Below are 23248 nucleotides of genomic sequence, written 5' to 3' on the forward strand. Positions count from 1 at the left end.
CAGTATCATTAGAAGATACGTCATTTGGTAAAACTTATAGGTTTCCCCGACCAATTTCACCAGAATTGCATTTAAATAAATTCGAAATGTTTTGTTAACCTTCATGCGCACATGGTTCATTTTCATTTATTCATCATTAAATTCCGTTCCATATCATTTCTTTGAATTTTGTAGAAATTCAATTCAGAGAGAAATTCGTTCGAATTAATGGCCCAAAGTTGTCTTTTAAAGCGACGACGAACTGATGGTTTCATAATTCCGAAGGTTCGTTAGTCCGAAAACAAAATGAGGTTCGTAATTCCGAAGGTTCGAAAACGAAGTGAGGTTCGTTATTCCGAAGGTTCGTTAATCCGAAAAAGAAATGAGTTTCGCCTCTTTAATTCCGAAGGTTCGTTAGTCCGAAAACTGAATGATTAACTTTTCGTTTTCGGACTAACGAACCTTTGGAACATCGAACCTTATTTGGTTTTCGGATTATTGAACCTTCGGAATAACACCACAAATGTTCGGATTAACGAACATCGAGGTATAGACAATTTGCTTGTTTCGGGATTACGAACATTCGAAATTCAAAGTATGGGCCCTAACCGATTTATGAGCGCCTTTTGCCTGAGGATACAAAGCGCTGCTACCCCAGCTTTAGCTCGAGCTACCATCACCGGCACTCAGTGCATGGAAGGAAGTACTCCTGCCGGTTACCCATTCACCTCACCTGGGTCGAGTGCAGCACAGTGTCCATAAATTTCTTGCTGAAGGAAATCACGCCCTGGCTTGGATGCGAACCCACGACTCTCTGTTTCAAAGGCGAGAGTCAACCCTATATATTTTTTACCCCACATGTATTATCTTTACCCTACATTTTTTCTGATCTTTTCAGTTAGAATCAGTTTATTCCAGTATGTTTGATAAAGACGTAATTACCTATTACTATATGGTTGTAAAATAATAATTTCTTTTAGTGTTTGATGAGTGAGTGCAGGGGCGGATCCAGGATTAAAAAAAATGGGGGGGGGGCACATTTTCCCCGAGGTATTTGACGAGCAGAAAAAAAAGTTTTACCAAAGAATAAGGGTATTTCGTCCACAAAAAAATATTATGCCTCCATAAAGGGGATCGGCCCGTGCCCCCTGGATCCGCCAGTCAGTGGGTAGATGCCAATGGTAGGTATTATTTTCTTCATCATCTTGTTCTTTTTTTATCTTTTATCTTAGAATAGTTGCGAAAGTGGAAAAAAACGATTTGTTGTTCCGATGGTGGTTTGTCAGATGGATGATACACCTATTAAAGTTGTAAACATCCAATTTAGAAGTAAAGCCCATCTCCATAATGAAGAAGTGAAAAAAAAAACGAAAGCACTATCTATATCCTATAAGTGATTGTATATTAATGATTTTGAATACCTAAACGTTGGCAAGGGTCGGTGCGAATTTGAAAACCCGGGGGGGGGGGGGCACTTCCATTCACGAGTGGATACCATGCGCGACCATTGGGGTCTCGAAAAGCACCCTTAACACGTAATTTCCATTTTCTGAAAATGCACGTACCCCTTAACATTTATTGGCGTGTGAAACCATACCCTTAACAAGTATTGGGAACAAGACGATACTCTTGGCAAATATTCCCTGAAATGAACCCCTAAACAAGTACAGGAATGTTTTATTGTTACGGGATCTTCGTCGTCGGCTTTACCTTCTTTGGTTTATAGTACGACCCCACCTTCTACATCTCGTGCAAATCGGACTCTAAACACGAAGTGTTGGGGAAAAAAGGACATCCTTTATAAAACATTTTAATTTTGTTTTATCATCCCCGCAAATTCGACCCTAAACACGTAATTTTCCTAGCGAAATAGATACCCCTTTTCATTTTTTTTGTGTTTTTTACACCCTTTTCTCGTTACGTAAGTAACGTGCCCTATCCATTGGCAGCGGAAGCCAAAAATTTTAGGAGGGGACAGCCAAAACATTTTGACAAGCAAAAAAAGGGTTCTCATTCCAAAATTTTTAGGGGGGACGTAGCAAAAATAAATTGACAAGCAAAGAAAAAAAAAAAAAGGTCATCGACAACAAATTTAGGGGGGGGGACACGTCCCCCCCCCCCGCTTCCGCCGCCTATGGCCCTATCGTGAAAAAGACATCCTTTTTACGTGTTTTATTGGTCGCGCATGGTATCACTCGTCAATGTAAGTGCCCCCCCCCCCGGAAGTAAAGCCCATCTCCATAATCATGAAGAAGTGAAAAAAAAAACGAAAGCATTATCCATACCCTATAAGTGATTGTATATTAATGATTTTGAATGCCTAAAAGTTCGCAATGGTCGGTGCGATTTTGAAAACACTTCTTCAGCTATTTTAATTTGATCGTTCTTTAAATTTGATGAGATAACCGTGAAATTGCGTGCCAATAAAGTTAAATTGAATTAAGTATTTGGTCATTTAAATGTTGATCTCATTCGTCATTCAAATTAGTTGCAAATTGAATTATTACATAACTGAATCGGTTGATATTTGACGAAGTTGGACGGGGAAACCTATACTAAACACTGTTTAGTATAGGTTTCCCCGTCCAACTTCGTCAAATATCAACCGATTCAGTTATAGTAAACAGCATAAGCCTTTTAGCAAGGTTTAGTGATGATTTTGTTTGCTCTAATTGCTTGAAAAGATTCAATCTTGAATTACTAATGTTTGATATAAATTGATGAAATTGTTTTTGAAACGCCAAATCAAAGAATAAAGAGAGGCAAAAAAATATCGTCAAACGAAGACTTTATATTTGTTGATCTCTTGGACTTGGAATAAAATTAGGGATAATTTATGTTTGACGATTCTTTTTTTTCATTTTCCTCCATTTATTGTTCATGATTGGAGGTCTCAGCGACACCATATCTGAAATGCGTCTGAGCTTGCTAGCTAGCTAGCTATCTGTGCGCACATATGCGCTATGCTGCTTGCAACATAAACAAAGTAAGACGAGTATCCGGTGCCGATGGTAAATCAACGCTTGTTGTAAGTGGAAAGTGGTAGTCTAACTTTGTTATGGGCTTTGTTTCAATATGTTAATTAAATTCTTGGCCATTCTAAGCTATAAATGATACGAAAAGGTACCTGTACCCTAGGTAGAAACGTATGGTACACTGACTGAAACTGTCATGAGACATGACTCGGTTGACTGTGTCTGTCTCTGTGTGAATATGGTCCCATGTGCTTATGTTCATGTTTTCTAACCCAGGAAGCTTCGGCCTAGTTAGCCAGGGGCGTTGTGGGGAGTGAAAGTTATATACTGTACGTAGCTCACTCCCCACTAACGCCAGGAATCACCGTACATGCCTTTGCGTATCGGACAGGATTACCCATGGTGAACCTAGACCTAAATCACCAATTTTAGTTATGGCAGTGTATACAGCCACACGCGTGTGTCTTTACCATCCAGCCACACGCGTGTGGTTATATCCAGAACACCTATTTGTGGATACCGCCACACGCCGCCAGTAATAACAGTAAAACGCGTATGTAGGTCTGACCGTCTATATCACGATCAAAATAACCTCATTTCTTCATTAAATTCTTACATTCTAAACCACTCTGATTTCTTTAAATCGTTTCAATTTCATTCTCACCGTCTTCTTTCCTTGCTTTTCTTGTCGTTACAAAAGGCCGCCTGTTAAATAGCAAATTTCCACACTTTTTCTACTTGTGTCGATTCTCTACTGACTCTAGGCTATGTGCGTGTACGTGCGTACGTACGAAACTCGGGATTCGTGCATGCTTAACGCTTGGTACGAAAATTATTCGTACCAAACGTAAACGTAACCCAAACTGTGTATGTCTACTGCGCTGCGCTAACGCTGTATGGGTCTGCCACCATACCGCGAAGGAAGCCAGAATCGACACAAGTAGAAAAAGAGAATTTGCTGTTAAACAGACGACCGTTTGTAACAAGACAAGAAAAGCAAGGAGAGAAGACGGTGAGAATGAAATTGAAATGATCCAAGGATATCAAAGGGGTTTAGAATGTAAGAATTTAATGAAGAAATGAGGTTATTTTGATCGTGATATAGACGGTCAGACCTACACACGTGTTTTACTGTTATTACTGGCGGCGTGTGGCGGTATCCACAGATAGGTGTTCTGGATATAACCACACGCGTGTGGCTGGATGGTAAAGACACACGCGTGTGGCTGTATACACTGCCTTTAGTTATAGTTTTTCGCCCAAAGTTATGTACATGGGCAAGTTTTATGTTTACCCCCATTTGATTCTATTTCTTTTATTTTTCATTAAATAAATAGTCGTAAAATTGAAAGAAATTAAGAGCAATAGCGTTCACTTACCCCCGTCTGTTTACGAAGCCATTTTGATTTCTTTTGTTATGATACCTAGAATGCTAGATACACACGCGTGCAGAGCTGCAACTTAGATTTAAAAAATACTTGCATAATTTGTCAATAAAAATCACGATTTGTAAAATATTTGTTTCGGTTGAAAAATATCATGAAATAATTTATATGATATTTATCGATAAAAAAAAATATTTTGCGATTCCTGATATCTATCGGCAGATGCAAATATTTTTTTAATCCAGGTTGGCGGTTTGACTGTATATTTGCATATGCATCCCTATGGAACGTGCATGCAGCTATCCCGGCGGCATGGGCCCTGGGTGCACTAGCGCAGAGGTGATGGTCAGACGGCACTCTGCGCCCGCTTTTCACCAAAAATGCGGCTTATTGTAGCAGATCAATGCGGACGGAACGGCGTAACAGAAAATATGCAAAGCTTTGGAGCGTATTTCTTTTGTCTCGATAAGAAGAAAATGCTATGCTTGGAGCGGATTTCTTTTGCTCAATAAGACAAAAATGCTATGCCTTGGAATGGAAATTTGAGTGTGAAAATGGGGTCCCCTCCGCGGCACATACCCACTATGCATTATATACTGAGTGCAAACACCCCCCCCCCCGGGCCCAGGACTTGTCCATGTTACACTAGGCGGACAAACATATGCTTTCCAAAATGGGGTGGAATAATGGGGTCCCAATAGCACTCCAAAATTAAGGGGGAAATAATAAATTTTGCACTTAGGGGTTGGGCCTACCTCGATTATATGGACGAAGGTCTATTGTGAGACACAGAATCATGACGTCGATGGAGGTAGGACTCCATGATGTTGTTTTATCATATTTTCACATACCGGTATACTTTGTCATCATGGTCTGAGCCTTGAACTGCCTCCCAGACGGATCTCTTGGAGATCCCTCAATCCATTCGTAAAGACAGCAAAGACAATAGTCTTGACCCTTGAACTGCTTCGTTATGACGCAGCTTTGGATAAGCGATGTAATACAAAATGCTGTTTTGAACGTAAGAACAATTTATTGATAAAATTAATAGATAGTAAAATTTGAAACTTGAATATGAATTATTATTATAATAATAATTATAATCAAGTTTCAAGTTTTATTATTTGTTAAGTAACAATTTGTATCTACTGGTAGTTCTAGTTTAACTTAAAGGAGAATGAAACTATTGGAACAAGATAGCTTGTGTGAAAACAGAAAAATCAGAGTAACAGATCAACGAAAGTTTGAGAAAAATCAGACAAATAATGAGAAAGTTATGAGGATATGAATACTGCGATCACTAATGCTATGGAGATCCTCACATTGGCAATGTGACAAATATGCGTGATGTCACTTGTGAACAACGCAACTCTCTGAGAGCTATTTAGTATATATTTCACTTCAACTGTCTCTTATAATGTCGCATTTATCAGTAGATCATAGGGATATAGATAGTAGGGAAGGTAATACAGATTTTTAAAGAATATATCATGGATAAAGAATTTGTATCATCATAAAAAAAAGCAAAAAAGAGAGATTTTGGAGGTATTGTATAGTCTATCAAAAGGAAAGATGTTCAGATGTGACATCACACATCCTTGTCGTATTGTCAATAGGAAGATCTCCATAGCATTAGTGATTGCAATATTCAAATTCTCATAACTCTCATTTTTTGTCCAATTTCTCTCAAACATTCTTTTTCTTATTCTTTGATTTTTCTGTTTCGACAGAATCCTACTTGTTCCAAAGGTTTCATTCCCTTTAACCTAGGCTCATATAATTTGATGTGCATGATACAATCATGGATCCCAAGAAGCCTATTGATTTTTAGGTCAAAAGGTCAAGGTCACAGTGACATATTTTCATCTTACCCTTCTACAGTCCTTGGAATCGTGATAACTTCAGTTTAACTAAACCTAGGCTCATAAAATTTGGTGTACATGATACTAGCTAGCATAGATCCTTGTTAGCCTATTGATTTTGACGTCAAAAAGTCAAGGTCACACTAACATGTTTTCATCTTACCCTTCTGAAGTCCTTGTATAAACACAATAACTTCAGTTTAACTTAATCTAGGCTCATATAATTTGGTGTGTATCATACTAGCATGAATCCCATGAACCCTATTGATTTTGTGGTCAAAAGGTCAAGGCCACACTAGGTGGTTTCAAACCGCCTTGATCACAAGAATCCCCGTTTAATTACGAGAACTTTTTTAGGCTGAAAATACCCATTAATTAGTCCTGCATTCACACTGAAACATATACCCCTTCGGTATAAGTTCCTGAAGATACGAGCATGCGCAGTACGGTCTGATAAGCAGGCAAGGCGCGAGATTCAAAATCACTAGCCCAGCAGCCACCCACGGCGCCGCACCCAACGACACGCTGGGCTAAAAGTTCCTGTAATTTGCTTTCACATTGCCAAAATACCTGCGACCTTGGAAAAATCCCCGCGAAAGTTCTCGTAATTTCGCAAAGTACCTACTATTTAGCAGTTTTTTGTTTCGGGGATATTGCGCGTAGTTTGCTTTCACATTACCAAAATACCTGGTATTTTCTGATCGGGGTAAATTTCCCGATCAGAGAATACCTGGAACTGACGAACTTCGAGGCGGTCTGAAACCACCTACTGACATGTTTTCATCTTGCCCTTCTGAAGTCCTTGTAAATGCCATAACTTCATTTTAACATAAACTAGGCTCATATAATTTGACGTGTATGATACTAGCATAAATCCCATGAAGCCTATTGATTTTGAGGTCAAAAGGTCAAGGTCATACTGTCATGTTTTCATCTTACCCTTTTGAAGTCCTTGTAAACACGATAACTATAGTTTAACTTAACCTAGGCTTATATAATTTAATTTCACAAAACAGTTATAAGCACATCCTGGGTGGTATGCAAATGAGGAGACTGATGACATCATCCACTCACTATTTCTTTTGGATTTGATATGAAATATTCTAATTTTCTCCTCATTGTTAAGTAAAACAGTGATTGATTCCTCCCTGAAGTTAACATGTCATATGAGCATTGCTTAATACTATATTATTCAGTCAAGTCGGTCCCTGTGGTCATATCTGTAAAAAATTAAATATTGTATAATTCAAACAATAAAAAACAAAAGAAATGGCGAGTGATGGACATCATTGACTGATTCATTTGCATGTCACTGAGTTGTGCAAATCACTGTTGTGTGAAAAATAAGCGAAAGTTTAAAATGTCATAACTTTCTTATTTTACATCCGATTTTGATGAAATTTTCAGTTTTATTAATGCTAGTTTGATTTTTCTCTGTTATTTGAGCGAATAAGTTGACTTGGAAATGAATTTTGACCGCTGCAATTAAAAAATTATGGCAAAAATAATAAAAAGTTTTAGAGGAAGTCTGCTGATTAGCAAAAAGTCCGACCATAATACCATTTTATGTCATTTTGGCCCAAACCTCCTTTTTTAACCCAGACAAAAACATTCGCTCAAGCATGAACGAAACTAAATTATTTTAATGGCATTTGAAGGATAAGACTCCAGACCACATATTGACACCAAAATATAGAGATAATAATTTGAAACAAAAATTTTATTGACTTACATGTATCAAATCTGTCCCTCTTTTTGATACGCACTGTACATTAATAAGCATTATAAGAAGATGGGATAAAACAAGTACTTAGACCTATGTGAATCAGGAATCATATTAAATTGGTGAATCTGAGGTTATATGATACATCATTTTTCCACCAGATTTGTGAAGTATGACGATGACAGCAAAGTATGTTATGTTCATATGGAAGAAATAATACTGGGATTATTTCTATTGTTGTGCCATCTCTGGACGGACGTCTCCTCCAAGCTCCGAGAAAATAAGCACAATGCGCATGCGTGTTTGATGACATATGACATATTTTCCCATTCATGAAATCAGAGCCCAAAGTTGGGCACAAACTAGCTTCAAATTGATGGGAAAAAATATCAAACGCAATTTTCTCCGTTTTGTCATGTAAAATTATATTACATGGTGATATTACGAACTTGAACAGAGTTTTTGCATGTAGACAATGTTCGAGAATCAATCCTGACGTGATGATTATTTTTTTAGACAAGTGCACTTGCTCGACTCAAGAAGTCAAGTCGATCGTCATGAAATGTCCGCCATTGAAAATTGAAACGAAATACAAACGTTTCACATCAAGCTCTAAATTCACATTAATGATTATCATATGCAAATTATTGTTAAATATTACGATTAAATAATGTTCTATGGTCATGATTTTAATACTGTTCATGAAAGCAAGATTTATTTTACGTTGATCGCGTCAATTTCCGGCCATTTTCTGGTTTGATTAAAGAATAGTACTGCGCATGCACGATCGATGGCCATGACTTCCATTCATGAATTCATCGTGCATAAATTATCTCGGCACGAGCAGACGAGTAAGACTCGAACTATGATCGAAATAAACTTCAAATTAATGGTGAATAGCATCATAATTACTCATTCGGTTTCATTTTGGGGGCAATAGAAATCAAGTAAGTAGTGGTAAAGTTGGACATTACTGATATTTTGATGATTGATTGTGTAAACCAAACGAATCGGCCGGCCGACGTATTTTTTTTTTTTTTTTCCGATGCACCGATTTTGCAAAATCTGCACCGGTGTTCGATGACATCGATCGAACACCGATTTTAAAATCGATTCGACTCAGGCTTAGTACTATATTCAGAGTAAGATCAGCCGTGTTTTTCTGTATCATTGTTATGAGATACATTGTACAGTCTCAAGAAACAGTCCTGTACCAGGGTTGATATTAGACCTGGTGCCAACTTCCTTTCCAATAAGCATACAGTCAAACCTGTGTTAGTGGCCACCTGTCTATAGTGGCCACCTGCCTATAATGACCACCAAAACCGATTCCCAAGGAGGCAGATTGTGTGTATAAGAACCTGTCTATAGCAGCCACCTGTTTATAAAGGCCACATTTTGTGTTTCCCTTGGGTGGTCACTATAGAAAGGTTTCACTGTATTTTGTTGCAAAAAATGTTTGACCATCGATACTATTTTACCCTTTTATCCTAGACAGCCACTCCTTGCAGCAGGACTGAAGAGGGCAGGAGATGCATTCTTGACCTGATCCACTGAAAGCATGATGAAAGAATCTTTAGTGTCCGAAAAGTCAGGCCAGAATGGAACACAGCTTCTTCGATGTTTTTTCTGCGATGCCTCTTTTTATGAAGAGCAAGACCTCAGCAAACATCTCCAATATCATCTTCAAGGAAGCGGCGTCAAAGAACTCGGCCTGTTTCATTCCCATCATGAGAAACTGTCCAATTCGGAGGAAGTGACACAGGATAGTAGGAGCACGAGTGAGACGCCTTCTATGTGCCAAGATTCTGATGGTACGAGAATATATCCTTCCCACGTTGATCATGAAGAACACAGAAGTAACTGTACAGTGGAGACCATTGGGATACAGAAAGATGGAATGGATATTTCTTGGGCATCCCAGTCACAGAAAGAAGAGGTTGTACAGATGGCAAAATCTGAAGATCAAGGAGAAACTCATTACCTTCTCCAGTTGGGGGAAATAGAGAATATTCAAACTGGAAAATTCGGAGATCAAGCTGATTCTTCTTGTCATCCTCAGGTAGAGAAAGAACAAAGAGAGACCTTCGATCAAGCACATGTTTCTCGTCATCCCGGGTCAGAGAAAAGTTGTACTGCTGAAACAGGAGAAACCTATCAAACTGATATTTCTTGCCAATCCCGATCCGTCAAAGTACAAAATTCTGTAAGACACCATTTCCAGTGCGAGCACTGTGAGGAAGCTTTTGAAACACAGGCGAAACTAATCTTCCATGTTACACAAATGTCGGCCGAAAAGTCCTATTCATGCTCTAAGTGCGGTAGCGAATTTTTACGGAAATGCCTGCTGCTAGTTCACAGTGCATCACCCTGTGAATTGAAACTAGATATTAAGTGCGAGCCTCTGAGGGATTGGTCTAAGTCCATAAGTAAGAAGGAGGAACACATGGATGGGCAAGAATGGTGCTGCAAACGTGAATCAGAGCAGCCCAGACAGATCTGTGGAAAATCACTCGGGTGTTCCCAGTCCACACTGAAATCAGAGACTTCTCATACTGAAACGAAACCTCAGGGCTCAGAGTCTGGAAAGGGAGTTGTCACTGAAGGTAATCTGAAAAAGCACACGGTGAAGAAAAATCTACGCTCACGCGAGAAGACCAAGAGAGTTCAGGCACATGCAGGATTCCATCAGTGCTTGTATTGTTCAAAGGAATTCAAAAGGAAATGTCACTTAGCAGAGCACATTTTGATCCATACAGGGGAAATGCCTTTTGTGTGTTCACTATGTGGGAAGGGGTCCAGGACTAAAAGCAATCTCAACAGGCATGTGAAGATAATGCACCCTGCCAGTTCAATCTCTCATGAGTGCCCATCCTGTTTCAAGATATTTCCTTCTAGGCCTCAATTACAACGTCATCTTTATCTGAAACATAACAAGGAAAAACCATTTCAGTGTTCTGAGTGTGGAAGAAGCTTCATTAAAAAGGGTTTTTTTGATAAGCATATATGCATGAAAAGTAATGTAAAAGCTTCTGGTTGGTCTCAAGATTGTTCATATTGTTCCAAGAAATTCCATTGTAAATCCCGTTTTGATGACCATGTTATGATGCATACAGGGGAAAGGCGCTTCCAGTGTGCAAATTGTGGGAAGGCTTTCATCAAAAAGGCTAAATTTGAAAAGCATACATGCAGAAATACACAAGGAGGAAACAAGGATAAGAAACTTTACGAATGCTCTTACTGTTCCAAGAAATTCCTGAGGAAGTGTCATTTAAGAAGGCATGTTGAGATACATTTAGAGAATAGCCCTTTCCGTTGTTTGAAATGCGGATTGAAGTTTGTTACTAAGACTGATCTTGATTTCCATCAATGTGGGGTTGCGGTGAAAAAACCTCTAGTTCATGAGAAAGTCCATGAATGCTCATATTGTCACAAGAAATTCTTTCGTAAAGCTCACTTACAGGAGCATGTCATGGTCCACACGGGAGAAAGGCCTTTCAAGTGTGCACATTGTGGGAAAGGTTTTATTACCAAGTGTAACTTAAAAAGACATACATGCAGGAATCCAGAAAAGGGACAGATTTCTCAAAAGTATAATAAATGCTCTTATTGTCCCAAGAAATTCTCCCGTAAAGCTCATTTACAGGAGCATGTCATGATACACACGGGAGAAAGGCCTTTCAAGTGTGCACATTGTGGGAAAGGTTTTATTACCAAGTGTAACTTAAAAAGACATACATGCAGGAATCCAGAAAAGGGACAGATTTCTCAAAAGTATAATAAATGCTCTTATTGTCCCAAGAAATTCTCCCGTAAAGCTCATTTACAGGAGCATGTCATGATACACACGGGAGAAAGGCCTTTCAAGTGTGCACATTGTGGGAAAGGTTTTATTACCAAGTGTAATTTTGAAAGGCATTCATGCAAGAATCCACTAAAGGGACAGATTCCTCAAAAATATTACAGGTATGAAGGCTCGTTTAAGAAATACGTTTTAAAGAAGCCTGTCTCTATACATTCAGAGAATAGTGCTTGCCAGTGTTTGAAATGCGGGTTGGAGTTCCCTACCAACAATGATCTTGATAAACATTCATGCAATACATCTGGAAAATCAATACATGTACCTCTAGTTCGTGAGAAAGTCCATGAGTGCTCTTATTGTCACAAGAAATTCTTTTGTAAAGCTCACTTACAGGAGCATGTCATGATACACACGGGAGAAAAGCTCTATCTTTGTGACAAATGTGGGAAGGGTTTTTGTACCAAGGGTAATTTTAAAAGGCATACATGCAGGATTCCAGAAAAAAAACAGATTCCTCAAAGACATTACAGGTATGAAGGCTCGTTTAAGAAATTCCTTAAAAAGCATGTCTCGACACATTCAGAGAATAGCGCTTTCCAGTGTTTGAAATGCGGGTTGGAGTTCATTACCAATGATGATCTTGATAAACATTCATGCAGTACATCTGGAAAATCAATACCTCCAGTTCGTGAGAAAATCCATGAGTGCTCTTATTGTCACAAGAAATTCTTTCGTAAGACTCACTTACAGGAGCACATCATGATACACACGGGAGAAAGGCCTTTCAAGTGTGCATATTGTGGGAAAGGTTTTATCACCAAGTGTAATTTTAAAAGGCATACATGCAAGAATCCAGAAACGGGACAGATTTCTCAAAAGTATTATGAATGCTCTTCTTGTCCCTCAAAATTCTCCCATAAAGCTGATTTACAGGAGCATGTCATGATACACACAGGAAATAGGCTCTATCTTTGTGACAAATGTGGGAAGGGTTTTCGTACCAAGTGTAATTTTAAAAAGCATATATGCAGGACTCCAGAAAAAGAACAAATATGCAGGACTCCAGAAAAAGAACAGATTTCTCAAAGATATCACATATATGAAGGCTCGTTTAAGAAATTCCTTAAGAAGCATGTTTCTACACATTCAGAGAATAGTGCTTTCCAGTGTTTGAAATGCGGGTTGGAGTTCCATACCAACAATGATCTTGATAAACATTCATGCAGTACATCTGGGAAATCAATACCTCCAGTTCGTGAGAAAGTCCATGAGTGCTCTTATTGTCACAAGAAATTCTATCGTAAAGCTCACCTACAAGAGCACATCATGACACACACGGGAGAAAGGCCTTTCAAGTGTGCACATTGTGGGAAAGGTTTCATTACCAAGAGTAACTTTAAAAAGCATACATGCAGGGGTCCTGAGGAAGAACAAATTTCTCAAAACAAGTTATGAATGTCCATAGTCTCGGGGGAAGTTTTGAGGACATTTGCTTCGGCGACGATTGCTCCTTTCGAAATTCCACATACTAATTAACAACTTCACCCAGGGTTTAGCAGTATACCCTACCCTAATCCAAACAAACCATAATGGTTAGTTTCGGTCATGGTCGCTCATTTGGTTTACGTAGCAGAAGATGCAGCCTGATAGTTTATACTATATGTACGCAGACCCTATTGGAAATCAAACTTGATTCCAGACTCAATACTATTACATATTTCCCCTCTCAAAATGTAGCTATATGAAAATATCCGTAGACAAAGATGTATGGTTCAAGAACATTGTTACTTTCAACATTAAATGTGTTGCTTAATTTTGTTTGGGTTGTATTGATTAAATGAAAATAGTCTAGGAACGGAAACTATCGTACGTTAGTCATGCGGTGTTGTACACATAAATATTCCATGTTCTGCCTGCTCGATCTCAAAGTCTGGGAGAAAAGTGAGATGTAACCATTATACCAGTCATGAAGTATTATACATCAACATGTAGGTAATCTTTTTAGTATTGAGATGATGATCAATCTCGACCTTTTTTGAACCCTCAGGGATATTTCAGTGGGAAAACAAAGATGCCAGTGTCTTGGAAATATGGGTGATTTCGGACCTTTTGCCATAGCAAGTGTTGTGAACATGGACAATTTGAAATGAACAGTGAGGCCGAAATAGTGAATTAATTGTAATAATATTTTCACCAAATTAAATGGAATTGAATAAAATTTTCACACTATTATCAATCTGGTGTGAGATTATTAATAGTTATAAAGATATACCCGGATTTTTTTTATAATATTATGCTCGTGAAAACGACTTCGCTGTGTATGTGGACTTTCGGACACTCAAATGCATGCGACTAACCATTATGCCTATTTTACAACTCCCAAGAATGTTCTGTAATCTGTTTGGTCCAAATCTGATCACATGATATTCAGTGAATTGCACTATGGCATCCAAATGCACTATCCTGTACTCTGACATCATACCAAATGTACTATCCTGCACTCTGGCGTCATACCAAACGCACTATCCTGCACTCTGATCAGAGTGCATCTAGAATTATCTAGAACTTGGATCAAATACTAGTACCGATGTAGCATTCTAGGTAACTCAGTAACATGGGGGATGGAGGTGGGGATGTATTAAACAAACAATGCACGCGTTCTCGTGCATTATAGAGGACCTAAATAATGAACTCTGTGCTCGACTCGCCAAATGGATATACCGCACTCGGTCCTGTTGACCTTGGTGTGGTATATCAATTGGCTCTTCTTGCACATCGTTCATTATTTGGCCCTGCATGCACGCGCTTACGTGCATTATTTGTATATAGCATCCCTAACCTTACATCTTGGATAAAGTTAAGCCAAGAGCGATTGTCGCAAGAGCAAGTGCCGTGCCACCCCAGGGAATTGCCACAAAATGTGCCATTTATCAAAACACATTCAGAGCATATCTAATTCTAGTGTTTTAACTACTGAAGAATTTAAGATAATCTGTAGAAGCATCCGTGTAGGAAAACGGAACAAGCGTGGGTCCTTAGAAGGTTCATGGGTGCTCATGTTGTTTCAAGAGATTTATAATTATGTATTTAGTGATACATAGCCTATAGGAGAACAACGCATTGTCTACCCTAAGGATTTATTTCCATGAGTAATTTGAAGAATTACAAATGGGTGCCGAGAGAATAGATAATTAAAGGACAAGTCCACCCCAACAAAAACTTGATTTGAATAAAAAGAGAAAAAATCAACAAGCATAACACTGAAAATTTCATAAAAATCGGATGTGAAATTTAAGAAAGTTATGGCATTTTAAAGTTTCACTTCATTTCATAAAACAGTTATGCACATCTCGGTCGGTATGCAAATGAGGAACTGATGACATCACTCACTATTTCTTTTGTATTTTATTATATGAAATATTTTTATTTTCTCGTCGTCATGTGAAATGAAGTTTCATTCCTCCCTGAACATGTGGAATTCCATTATTTTAACATTTTGTGCTTCAGACAAGGAGTTCCTAATTGTCAAATTCGTATAAATTGAATTATTGTATAATTCAAACAAAAAGAAAAGAAATAGTGAGTGAGTGACATCATCGACTCTTTCACTTGGATGTAACTGGCTCGTTCATATAACTATTTTGTTAAAAACAAGCGAAACTTTGAAATATCATAACTTATTTTACATCCGATTTTGATGAAATTTTCAGCATTGTGCTTGTCTGATTTTTCTCTATTGATTCAAATCAACATTTTTCTGAGGTGGACTTGACCTTTAAGCTGCATCCATGCTCGCATATTGCATGTTTTAAAAAAAAATATATATATATATTTTCCAATTTTTTTCAATTTATGTTACGGTGAATTTCCCCTTTTAAAGCTCACAGATATAGTTCCGGTCCATAAATGCAACCCGTATCCTGAAATCGTGTTTACATGTATCTTAGGCCATGGTCTAAGTCTGGGTTGAAATTGTGGGAAGTTTGAGTGTCCAGAATTTGTTCAATGCTTTTAGAGTTTGCTTGGATTCTTCACATGTTTTTTTTTCAGTGAAGGAGACGATTATCATTTCAAGATTTATTTGAAGATTTGCCCGGGGGCCACTTACATTGGCGAGTGGATACCATGCGCGACCAAAAAAAACACGTAAAAAGGATGTCTTTTTCACGATAGGGCACGTTACGTACGTAACGTGATAAGGGTGTCAAAACACAAAAATAATGAAAAAAGGGTATCTATTTCGCTAGGAAAATTACGTGTTTAGGGTCGAATATGAAGGGATGATAAAACAAAAATGAAATGTATTATAAAGGATGTCCTTTTTGCCCCAAAACTTCGTGTTTAGAGTCCGATTTGCGCGAGGTGTAGAAGGTGGGGTCGTACTAAACCAAATAAGGTAAAGCCGACGACCGAAGGACCCGTAACAAAACATTCCTGTACTTGTTTAGGGGTTCATTTCAGGGAATATTACCAATAAGAGTATCGTTTTGTTTCCAATACTTGTTAAGGGTAGGGTTTCACACGCCAATACTCTGTTATGGGGTGCATTTTCAGAAAATGGAAATTACGTGTTTAGGGTGCTTTTCGAAACCCCATGGTCGCGCATGGTATCCACTCGTGAATGGAAGTGCCCCCCCCCCCGGGAAGATTTGACTGCCAAATGTGAAAATAAAGTTATCATCTAATTCTAGACATTGATGGCTTATTTGGCTCCCCATAGTTAAACCACATTTTTAGATCAGGGTGTAAATTAAAGCTGACTTTGGAATATGGCCCACATGTCCAATTTGGGCCCCGTTTCATGGCAGCTGCAAAAGTCGTGCTTGATGCCACCTGTATGAGAAGCGAAGCTGGGCGAAAAATATGCGCTAATCTTGGCGGGAGAATGTGTTGACGCATTGAATTTGCAAGTATAGCGGAGCATTCATTGGTGCATTTTTATTGTCCATCTTAGCTTTCCATAGAGATATGCCCAGCTGTATTTATCGTACGTACTGCATTCATATCCATTGCTCACATTGGCTTCAGAAATTTCAGAAAAATCAGTAAATCATTATGTTAACATCTACTTGAGACAGAAAAGGGAGTTTAAGACAGACTCTTTAACGCATCTGCTGTGGCACAATTAATGCAGGATGATTACTTTCCTCTGTGCAAAATAGACCCCCTCCGCAAAGGAAGAAAAATTTCATTGCATAACACAGTAGTGTAGGGGGGGGGATACAGGGGTTTAACCGTTCACACCCCCCCCCCCCCAATCTTTTTTTGGAAAACTTTTTTTTGGTTGTCAAATTATTTGGGTACGAATCGACCTCAACTTTTTGATGAAGACTTTTTTTTTTTTTTGGGGGGGGGGGGAGGTTGTCAACTTTTCATTCAGCTCGAGGCCCCCCCCCCCTCCCCTCCCTTTCAAAAATTCTGCATACACTATTGGCACAATAGATGGGGGAAATATAATAATCCCTGTTGAAAGGACACAGTATCTCACAGGGTATCGATATAAGTGCCTTGTGCCCACTTTTTTGTTTTCCTCTTTTGTACCGACAATTGGGGTGCCCCCTTCCACCCTACTGGACGCACCTACAATTCAGAAGAGTTATTTATTTTAATTCATAACCTCCTGATGGATAACTGAATGTATGTAACAAGCCGTGATTATGTCATGAGTAATAAAATTAATGACACAAGGAGAAAATGAATAGCCTATTTGCTTTTTGTATGTTTTAAACGTATTGTGTCTGCGTGTGGATAGTCCACAATTGAGTGCTTTTCAGGCGAAATTGTATACTGTGGCTCGAAGTTGCATTAATTTATAAGTAATACCATGATCACATAAATGTTCTACGGCGGCCGTACGGCGAGTCGAAAACAGCCGTTTCATTAATTTTGATTCAATTATATGTAGTTTGACCAAAAAAAAAATGTTAGAACGGCTTCTTAAACATGTTGACATGATGAGATCCGGGATCTTGTCATCTCATCATCTCTTCTAAACAGTGGCGTAGACAGGTCCTTAGACCTGGGGGGATGATCCCTAGCTGGGTCATACTTTATATATATATATATATATATATATATATATATATATATATATATATATATATATATATATATATAATATATATATATATATATATATATATATATATATATATATATATATATATATATATATATATATATATATATATGTATGTATGTATATATATATATAATTAATATATAAATATAAAGAATGAAGGAGATAACGTACTCGATAAAAACAAAATATCATGGGCCAAAGCAGACGAGTTGAAGATAACAAAATAACACGATCTGCCTCATGGATTATCTCGTGTGTCTTTTAATCACTTTGCTTTCAGCAATAAACAGGGCATCCAGTAATAAACAAACTTCCTTGCACATTTTTCATGGCAGTAATCTTTTGTTTGATTAATGACAATGAGTAAAGATGATCATAAGAGAAATGTCATTTGTCGGATGTCTAGTTATCATCTTGGTCATGACAGTCCTGCTAAACATGATCTGGAATAACTAGTATTCCTTATTTTACTAGTATAGTAGTATACTCTTTTAAAAGTAGCGATATTGTTAATGATCAAACGAATGAATAAACAACTAAAGGAATAAACAAATAAACAGCCAAATAACTAAAAAAATATCAATTACAATTATAGTAATAGGGGTAAAATAAAAAAAGCTCAACATTATATTCCTTATCCACTTGCAGATATGCGGACACTAAAATGATAAGCACACTCTGTTTAAAACTACAATGATTACAAAGGCTTGATTGAATTAAGTATGGAAATGAAATAAACCTCACCGGGTTGTCGGAAGTAAACTGTATAGATAGTAACTTGTTATAATTTCGATTCATTTCTTATTATGTACCTTGTTATGATGATTATGATAAAAACATAGGTAAGGAAATGTAACAGTTTATAACCTTCAAACCTAGAAGAATGCGCACGTACAGAAATCACTGGTATAAGTAATTCCAAAATACATTGCGCCTCGACTTACTTCTTCTTGAAACTGGAAGACGTTTATTTTCACCCAATATAGTTATGCAAAACAGTCCTTAACAGTAAAGGATTATTTCATTCCAAAATCATTCATTTACTAATTCGCTCATTAGAGACTGAAAATTTTCACCTTTCCTTTGCAAAGTAGGGGTTGAGGACATGGCCAGCAGGGAAAAGGGTCAGTGTATGTGTATAGGTAATTTCTTATTAATTCGTTTGAACAGTGTTAATGTGTTATGAAAGCAATTGCTCTGAAAGGGAGTGATTAAGCGACACTTTCTTAAATCTGTAATGAAATATTTTGAACTTATCTCCTTTGCAAATACATAATTATTATAAGGAAATGTACTTGGTGAAACTCTGAATAACGATCCTTAAATGTATATGACGACGCAAGACAGTTGTTATTACTTAAAACTTGCAAGTTGTAAATGCATATAAGATGATTGACTCTGAATAAAAGTCCAATTTTGATCATGTTTGTCATTGCTGTACGTTATGATTATTACTGCTATTATTATTGATTGATTTTAACTAGCATTCATTGCTTTATTACTGTATAGTTTTGCTTCTTCCCCCACAGAAACCTGGGGGGATGATTGTACACACCATCCCCCCACCTAAAATTCTGGGGGGGGGGGATGCATCCCCCCATCCCCCCCGCTATCTACGCCCCTGCTTCTAAAAGATGTTGACATGATGAGATTCGGGATCGTGTCATCTCATCTCTTCTAAAATATGTCGACATGATGAGATCTGGGACGTACCTCGTCATCTTATCTTTTGCTATCAAGATGTCGACTTCCCGAGATAATTATCTCAACATCTCGGTGGCACTTTTAAGCTTCCATAACAGACTCTTTGTAGGATCCCGGTCATAAGAACTTAAAAAAAGTTGGTATTTCAATTTTTTCTTAATGTGTATCTTATTTTTTTTCTTATGTATTTGTTTTTTCGATTTTTATTTTCTATTATTTTTTCGATGGACTTTTTTGCAGACTAAATTCTGATCACAAACAAGACAAAATCAATTAGGTTTAATCAGTAAAAGTAGAAATAATGATACATATATGAATTTTGGCTAAGTACACAATTTGCATTGGATTTGTAGGCTACATGCATGAATTCGTGTTTTTTGAGCAGTTTTGGGTCTTTGCGTAATTTCGTAACTGCGTACCCGGGCCAGTGTTCCACAGCTCAAAAATAAATTTCCCGAAACTGAATCCCAAATTTCCTGAAATTCATAGATATTTCCTGGAATTTTCAAATTTGTTTTAAACGAAAATCGGGCAATAATACAGCGAGCCTACATTCGGCCTAGGTGGCCAAAATCAAGGATTTTAGGGTTTTTTTGTTCACGCTATCTTAAAAAAAAAGCCAAATTACAAATGTGAGCGCGGAGCGCGAGCGGAAAATTTCAGTGAGCTACGTATATATTATGATGGCTGTAAAACATTATTAAAATCTAACCTAAATATCATGAATATTGATAGTTTCTTCGTTTGTTATTTTCGGATTTCCCGAAATTTCCTCGAATATTTTCATTTCCCGAACCTTTCCTGGAAAAGTCAAAATTTTCTAACATTTCCCGAATTTCGGGAAGAGTGGAAACACTGACGCGGGCAGCGCGTTTCCGTTTTACACCCTGGCGAAGGCATTTTCCGCAAAAATAGCTAAGAAGCGACTAGTGAAGAGTCTACGTTTGTTTACATTATCAGCTGGGCGCGCGATGCAAAAGTCTGCACCGAAGATAACAACAGAACATGTTCTTGTGAAGCTGTATTCAGGTTAACACCCCCGGGGGGGGGGGCACTTACATTGACGAGTGGATACCATGCGCGACCAAAAAAGCACGTAAAAAGAATATCTTTTTCACGATAGGGCACGTTACGTACGTAACGTGATAAGGGTGTCAAAAACACAAAAATAATGAAAAAAGGGTATCTATTTCGCTAGGAAAATTACGTGTTTAGGGTCGACTTTGCGGGGATGATAAAACAAAATTAAATGTTTTATAAAGGATGCATGTCCTTTCTGCCCCAACACTACGTGTTTAGAGTCCGATTTGCGCGAGGTGTAGAAGGTGGGGTCGTACTAAACCAAATAAGGTAAAGCCGACGACCGAAGGACCCGTAACAATAAAACATTCCTGTACTTGTTTAGGGGTTCGTTTCAGGGAATATTTGCCAAGAGTATCGTTTTGTTTCCAAGACTTGTTAAGGGTAGGGTTTCACACGCCAATACTTGTTAAGGGGTGCATTTTCAGAATATGAAAATTACGTGTTTAGGGTGCTTTTGGAGACCCCATGGTTGTGCATGGTATCCACTCGTGAATGGAAGTGGCCCCCTGGGGTTAACACTAATGTTTGCCTTGATGATTTGCCTTTCCCGAATTGCAGGTAATTTGCACACTATGGACCTATTACAACGTACAGTTCAGTGGTAATTTGCCCCCTCACTATCATGGAAGAAGATGAAATTCACCGTTGTATGACACTGCATTCTATGACTATAAAAAAATAGACCTATTAAAGTTTATTTTTTGATGAAAGAAAAACAATTGCCTGTAGGGTATACGTAAGACAGTGTTTGTTGATCACTACATTATTAATGTAAGATTAAGATTCATTCAAGCTTGATGAATACAGTATGAATTTATTCATATTTCATCTATTCACTTGTTGGCAAGAAATTGTTATGTTATTTTTTAAAAACTTTGTTTGATGTAAAGTACTGTATACCTTATACCTTAATTTGACGATGGTATTTGGGGCCGTGTATTAGTGATAAAAGACATATAAAAAACTCAATAAATATAGTAACATTCGCATAGCAAAATGCTTGAAAATTGATCAAAATCGGATAAATAACGAAGTTATTGAATTCTAAAGATTTGCATCATTCCGGTGAAACAATTCTTCATGAATATTCATTAGATGGGCTGATGATGTCATATTTTGTATTTCATTTCATGTAGTTGTGTTTATTCAATTGTTTTTTTTCTACCAAGAACTAAAACAATTGGATTGACAACTAATTAAGCGCATTATTTATTTAATTATTGCTGCAACATTTCATCATAATGGAGACAGATCATTTACATATTTATTTAAAAAAAATATATATTATTTCATGTAAAATAACATAAGAAAAAGGAAAGTGGGGATGTGACATCATCGGCCCACCTTGATGATGTGCATATAACTGCCCCCACCAAATATTAATAAACTTTTAAAACTTGTCCGATTCTGATATAATTGTCAGCATTTTGCTCTGAATTTTACTCTATTTATTAAGATGGAAACAGCCTGGACGATCCCTTTAAGGGGAAACAAACTGGACAAATTATACTTTGTTGATTATAAATTGCTACAAGTAATTTTTTACTTTTTTTCAAATTTTAACTATAATTAGCAGTAATATTAGTAGTCGCCGCATCGTCGTCATAGTAGTAATAATAGGGATACATTTAGTAGTTAATGTAGTTATACATTCATTGTTATATTATAAATTATTATTATTATTATTAGCTTATTTTTATCATGGTTAGTAGTAGTAGAAGTATAGTATACTTTATTTTCATTAGCATCATTTTGAAACTGTTATTCTAAATTGCATAGTTTGTTGTCAATATTATCATTATTATTGTTATGAACAGTACTAGTAGTTAAACTGTTATTTCAGTATTACCGTTCGTTTTGTTCTTGCTCTAGCTTCTTCTTCGGCCTTCTTCTCAGTCTTCTTCTCATTCTTCTTCTCATTCTTTTTTTTTCATTCTTCTTTTTCTTCTTCTTCCTCTCATATTTCTTCTTCTTCTAATTCTTCTTTTTCTTAAGTTCTTCTCCTCAGTCTTCTTCTTGTAATTCTTCTTTTATTTTCTTTTTTGTTCTTCCGCTTTTTTTTCTTATCATCATCATCACTATCATTATTATGTATTATTATTATCATTTTATTATCATTTCAATTATTATTATCATTAGTAGTAGTAGTATAGTATCATTGTTGGAATTAGTTGTAGTAGTAGTACGTAGTAGCAGCAGCAGTAGTTGTATCGGTGGCAACTAGTATATTTTAATTCATCGTAACTTCAAATCATTTTGAAACAATTTGAGTCGAAACAATTGGACTTCTTTCTACATGCTGTAGATTCTGTTTCGTTTGGTGTACTATTGTTGATATTCTTGTCATTATTCTGCTAACTAAATTAATTTTGGCTATTGCCCGAATTTTAAGTTTCTCACCTCCCTGAGATTTAATTCATATGAAAGCTCTGTGTACATATGGAGTTATGTGGCCGTGCAGCCACTGACCTCTGTGCTATCAGTGGCTGTGTAGATTGCATGCTGTTGTGTGTGGGGAAACTCGCCACTGTCGGACTCTTAATAACCAGCGACGTGTGTAGACTCTTCGCTAGTCGCTTTTTAGCTATTTTTGCGGAAAATGCCTTCGCCAGGGTGTAAAACGGAAACGCGCACCCGGGCATCGCAAATTTGG

The 23248-nt window shown here is 37.3% G+C and overlaps 1 protein-coding gene across 1 annotated transcript; it reads left to right on the forward strand.

Annotated features, from left to right (window-relative positions):
* The first annotated feature begins 2955 nt into the window (after positions 1–2955).
* LOC121421204 (zinc finger protein 585A-like) lies at positions 2956–13181 on the forward strand. Its single transcript, XM_041615867.1, has 2 exons — positions 2956–3007; positions 9423–13181. Exon 2 carries the CDS (start codon positions 9486–9488, stop codon positions 13179–13181), a length of 3696 nt encoding a protein of 1231 aa, XP_041471801.1. The 5' UTR covers positions 2956–3007; positions 9423–9485.
* The last annotated feature ends 10067 nt before the right edge of the window (positions 13182–23248 follow it).

Source organism: Lytechinus variegatus, chromosome 9, assembly GCF_018143015.1.
Source record: "Lytechinus variegatus isolate NC3 chromosome 9, Lvar_3.0, whole genome shotgun sequence".
NCBI classification, from domain to species: domain Eukaryota; kingdom Metazoa; phylum Echinodermata; class Echinoidea; order Temnopleuroida; family Toxopneustidae; genus Lytechinus; species Lytechinus variegatus.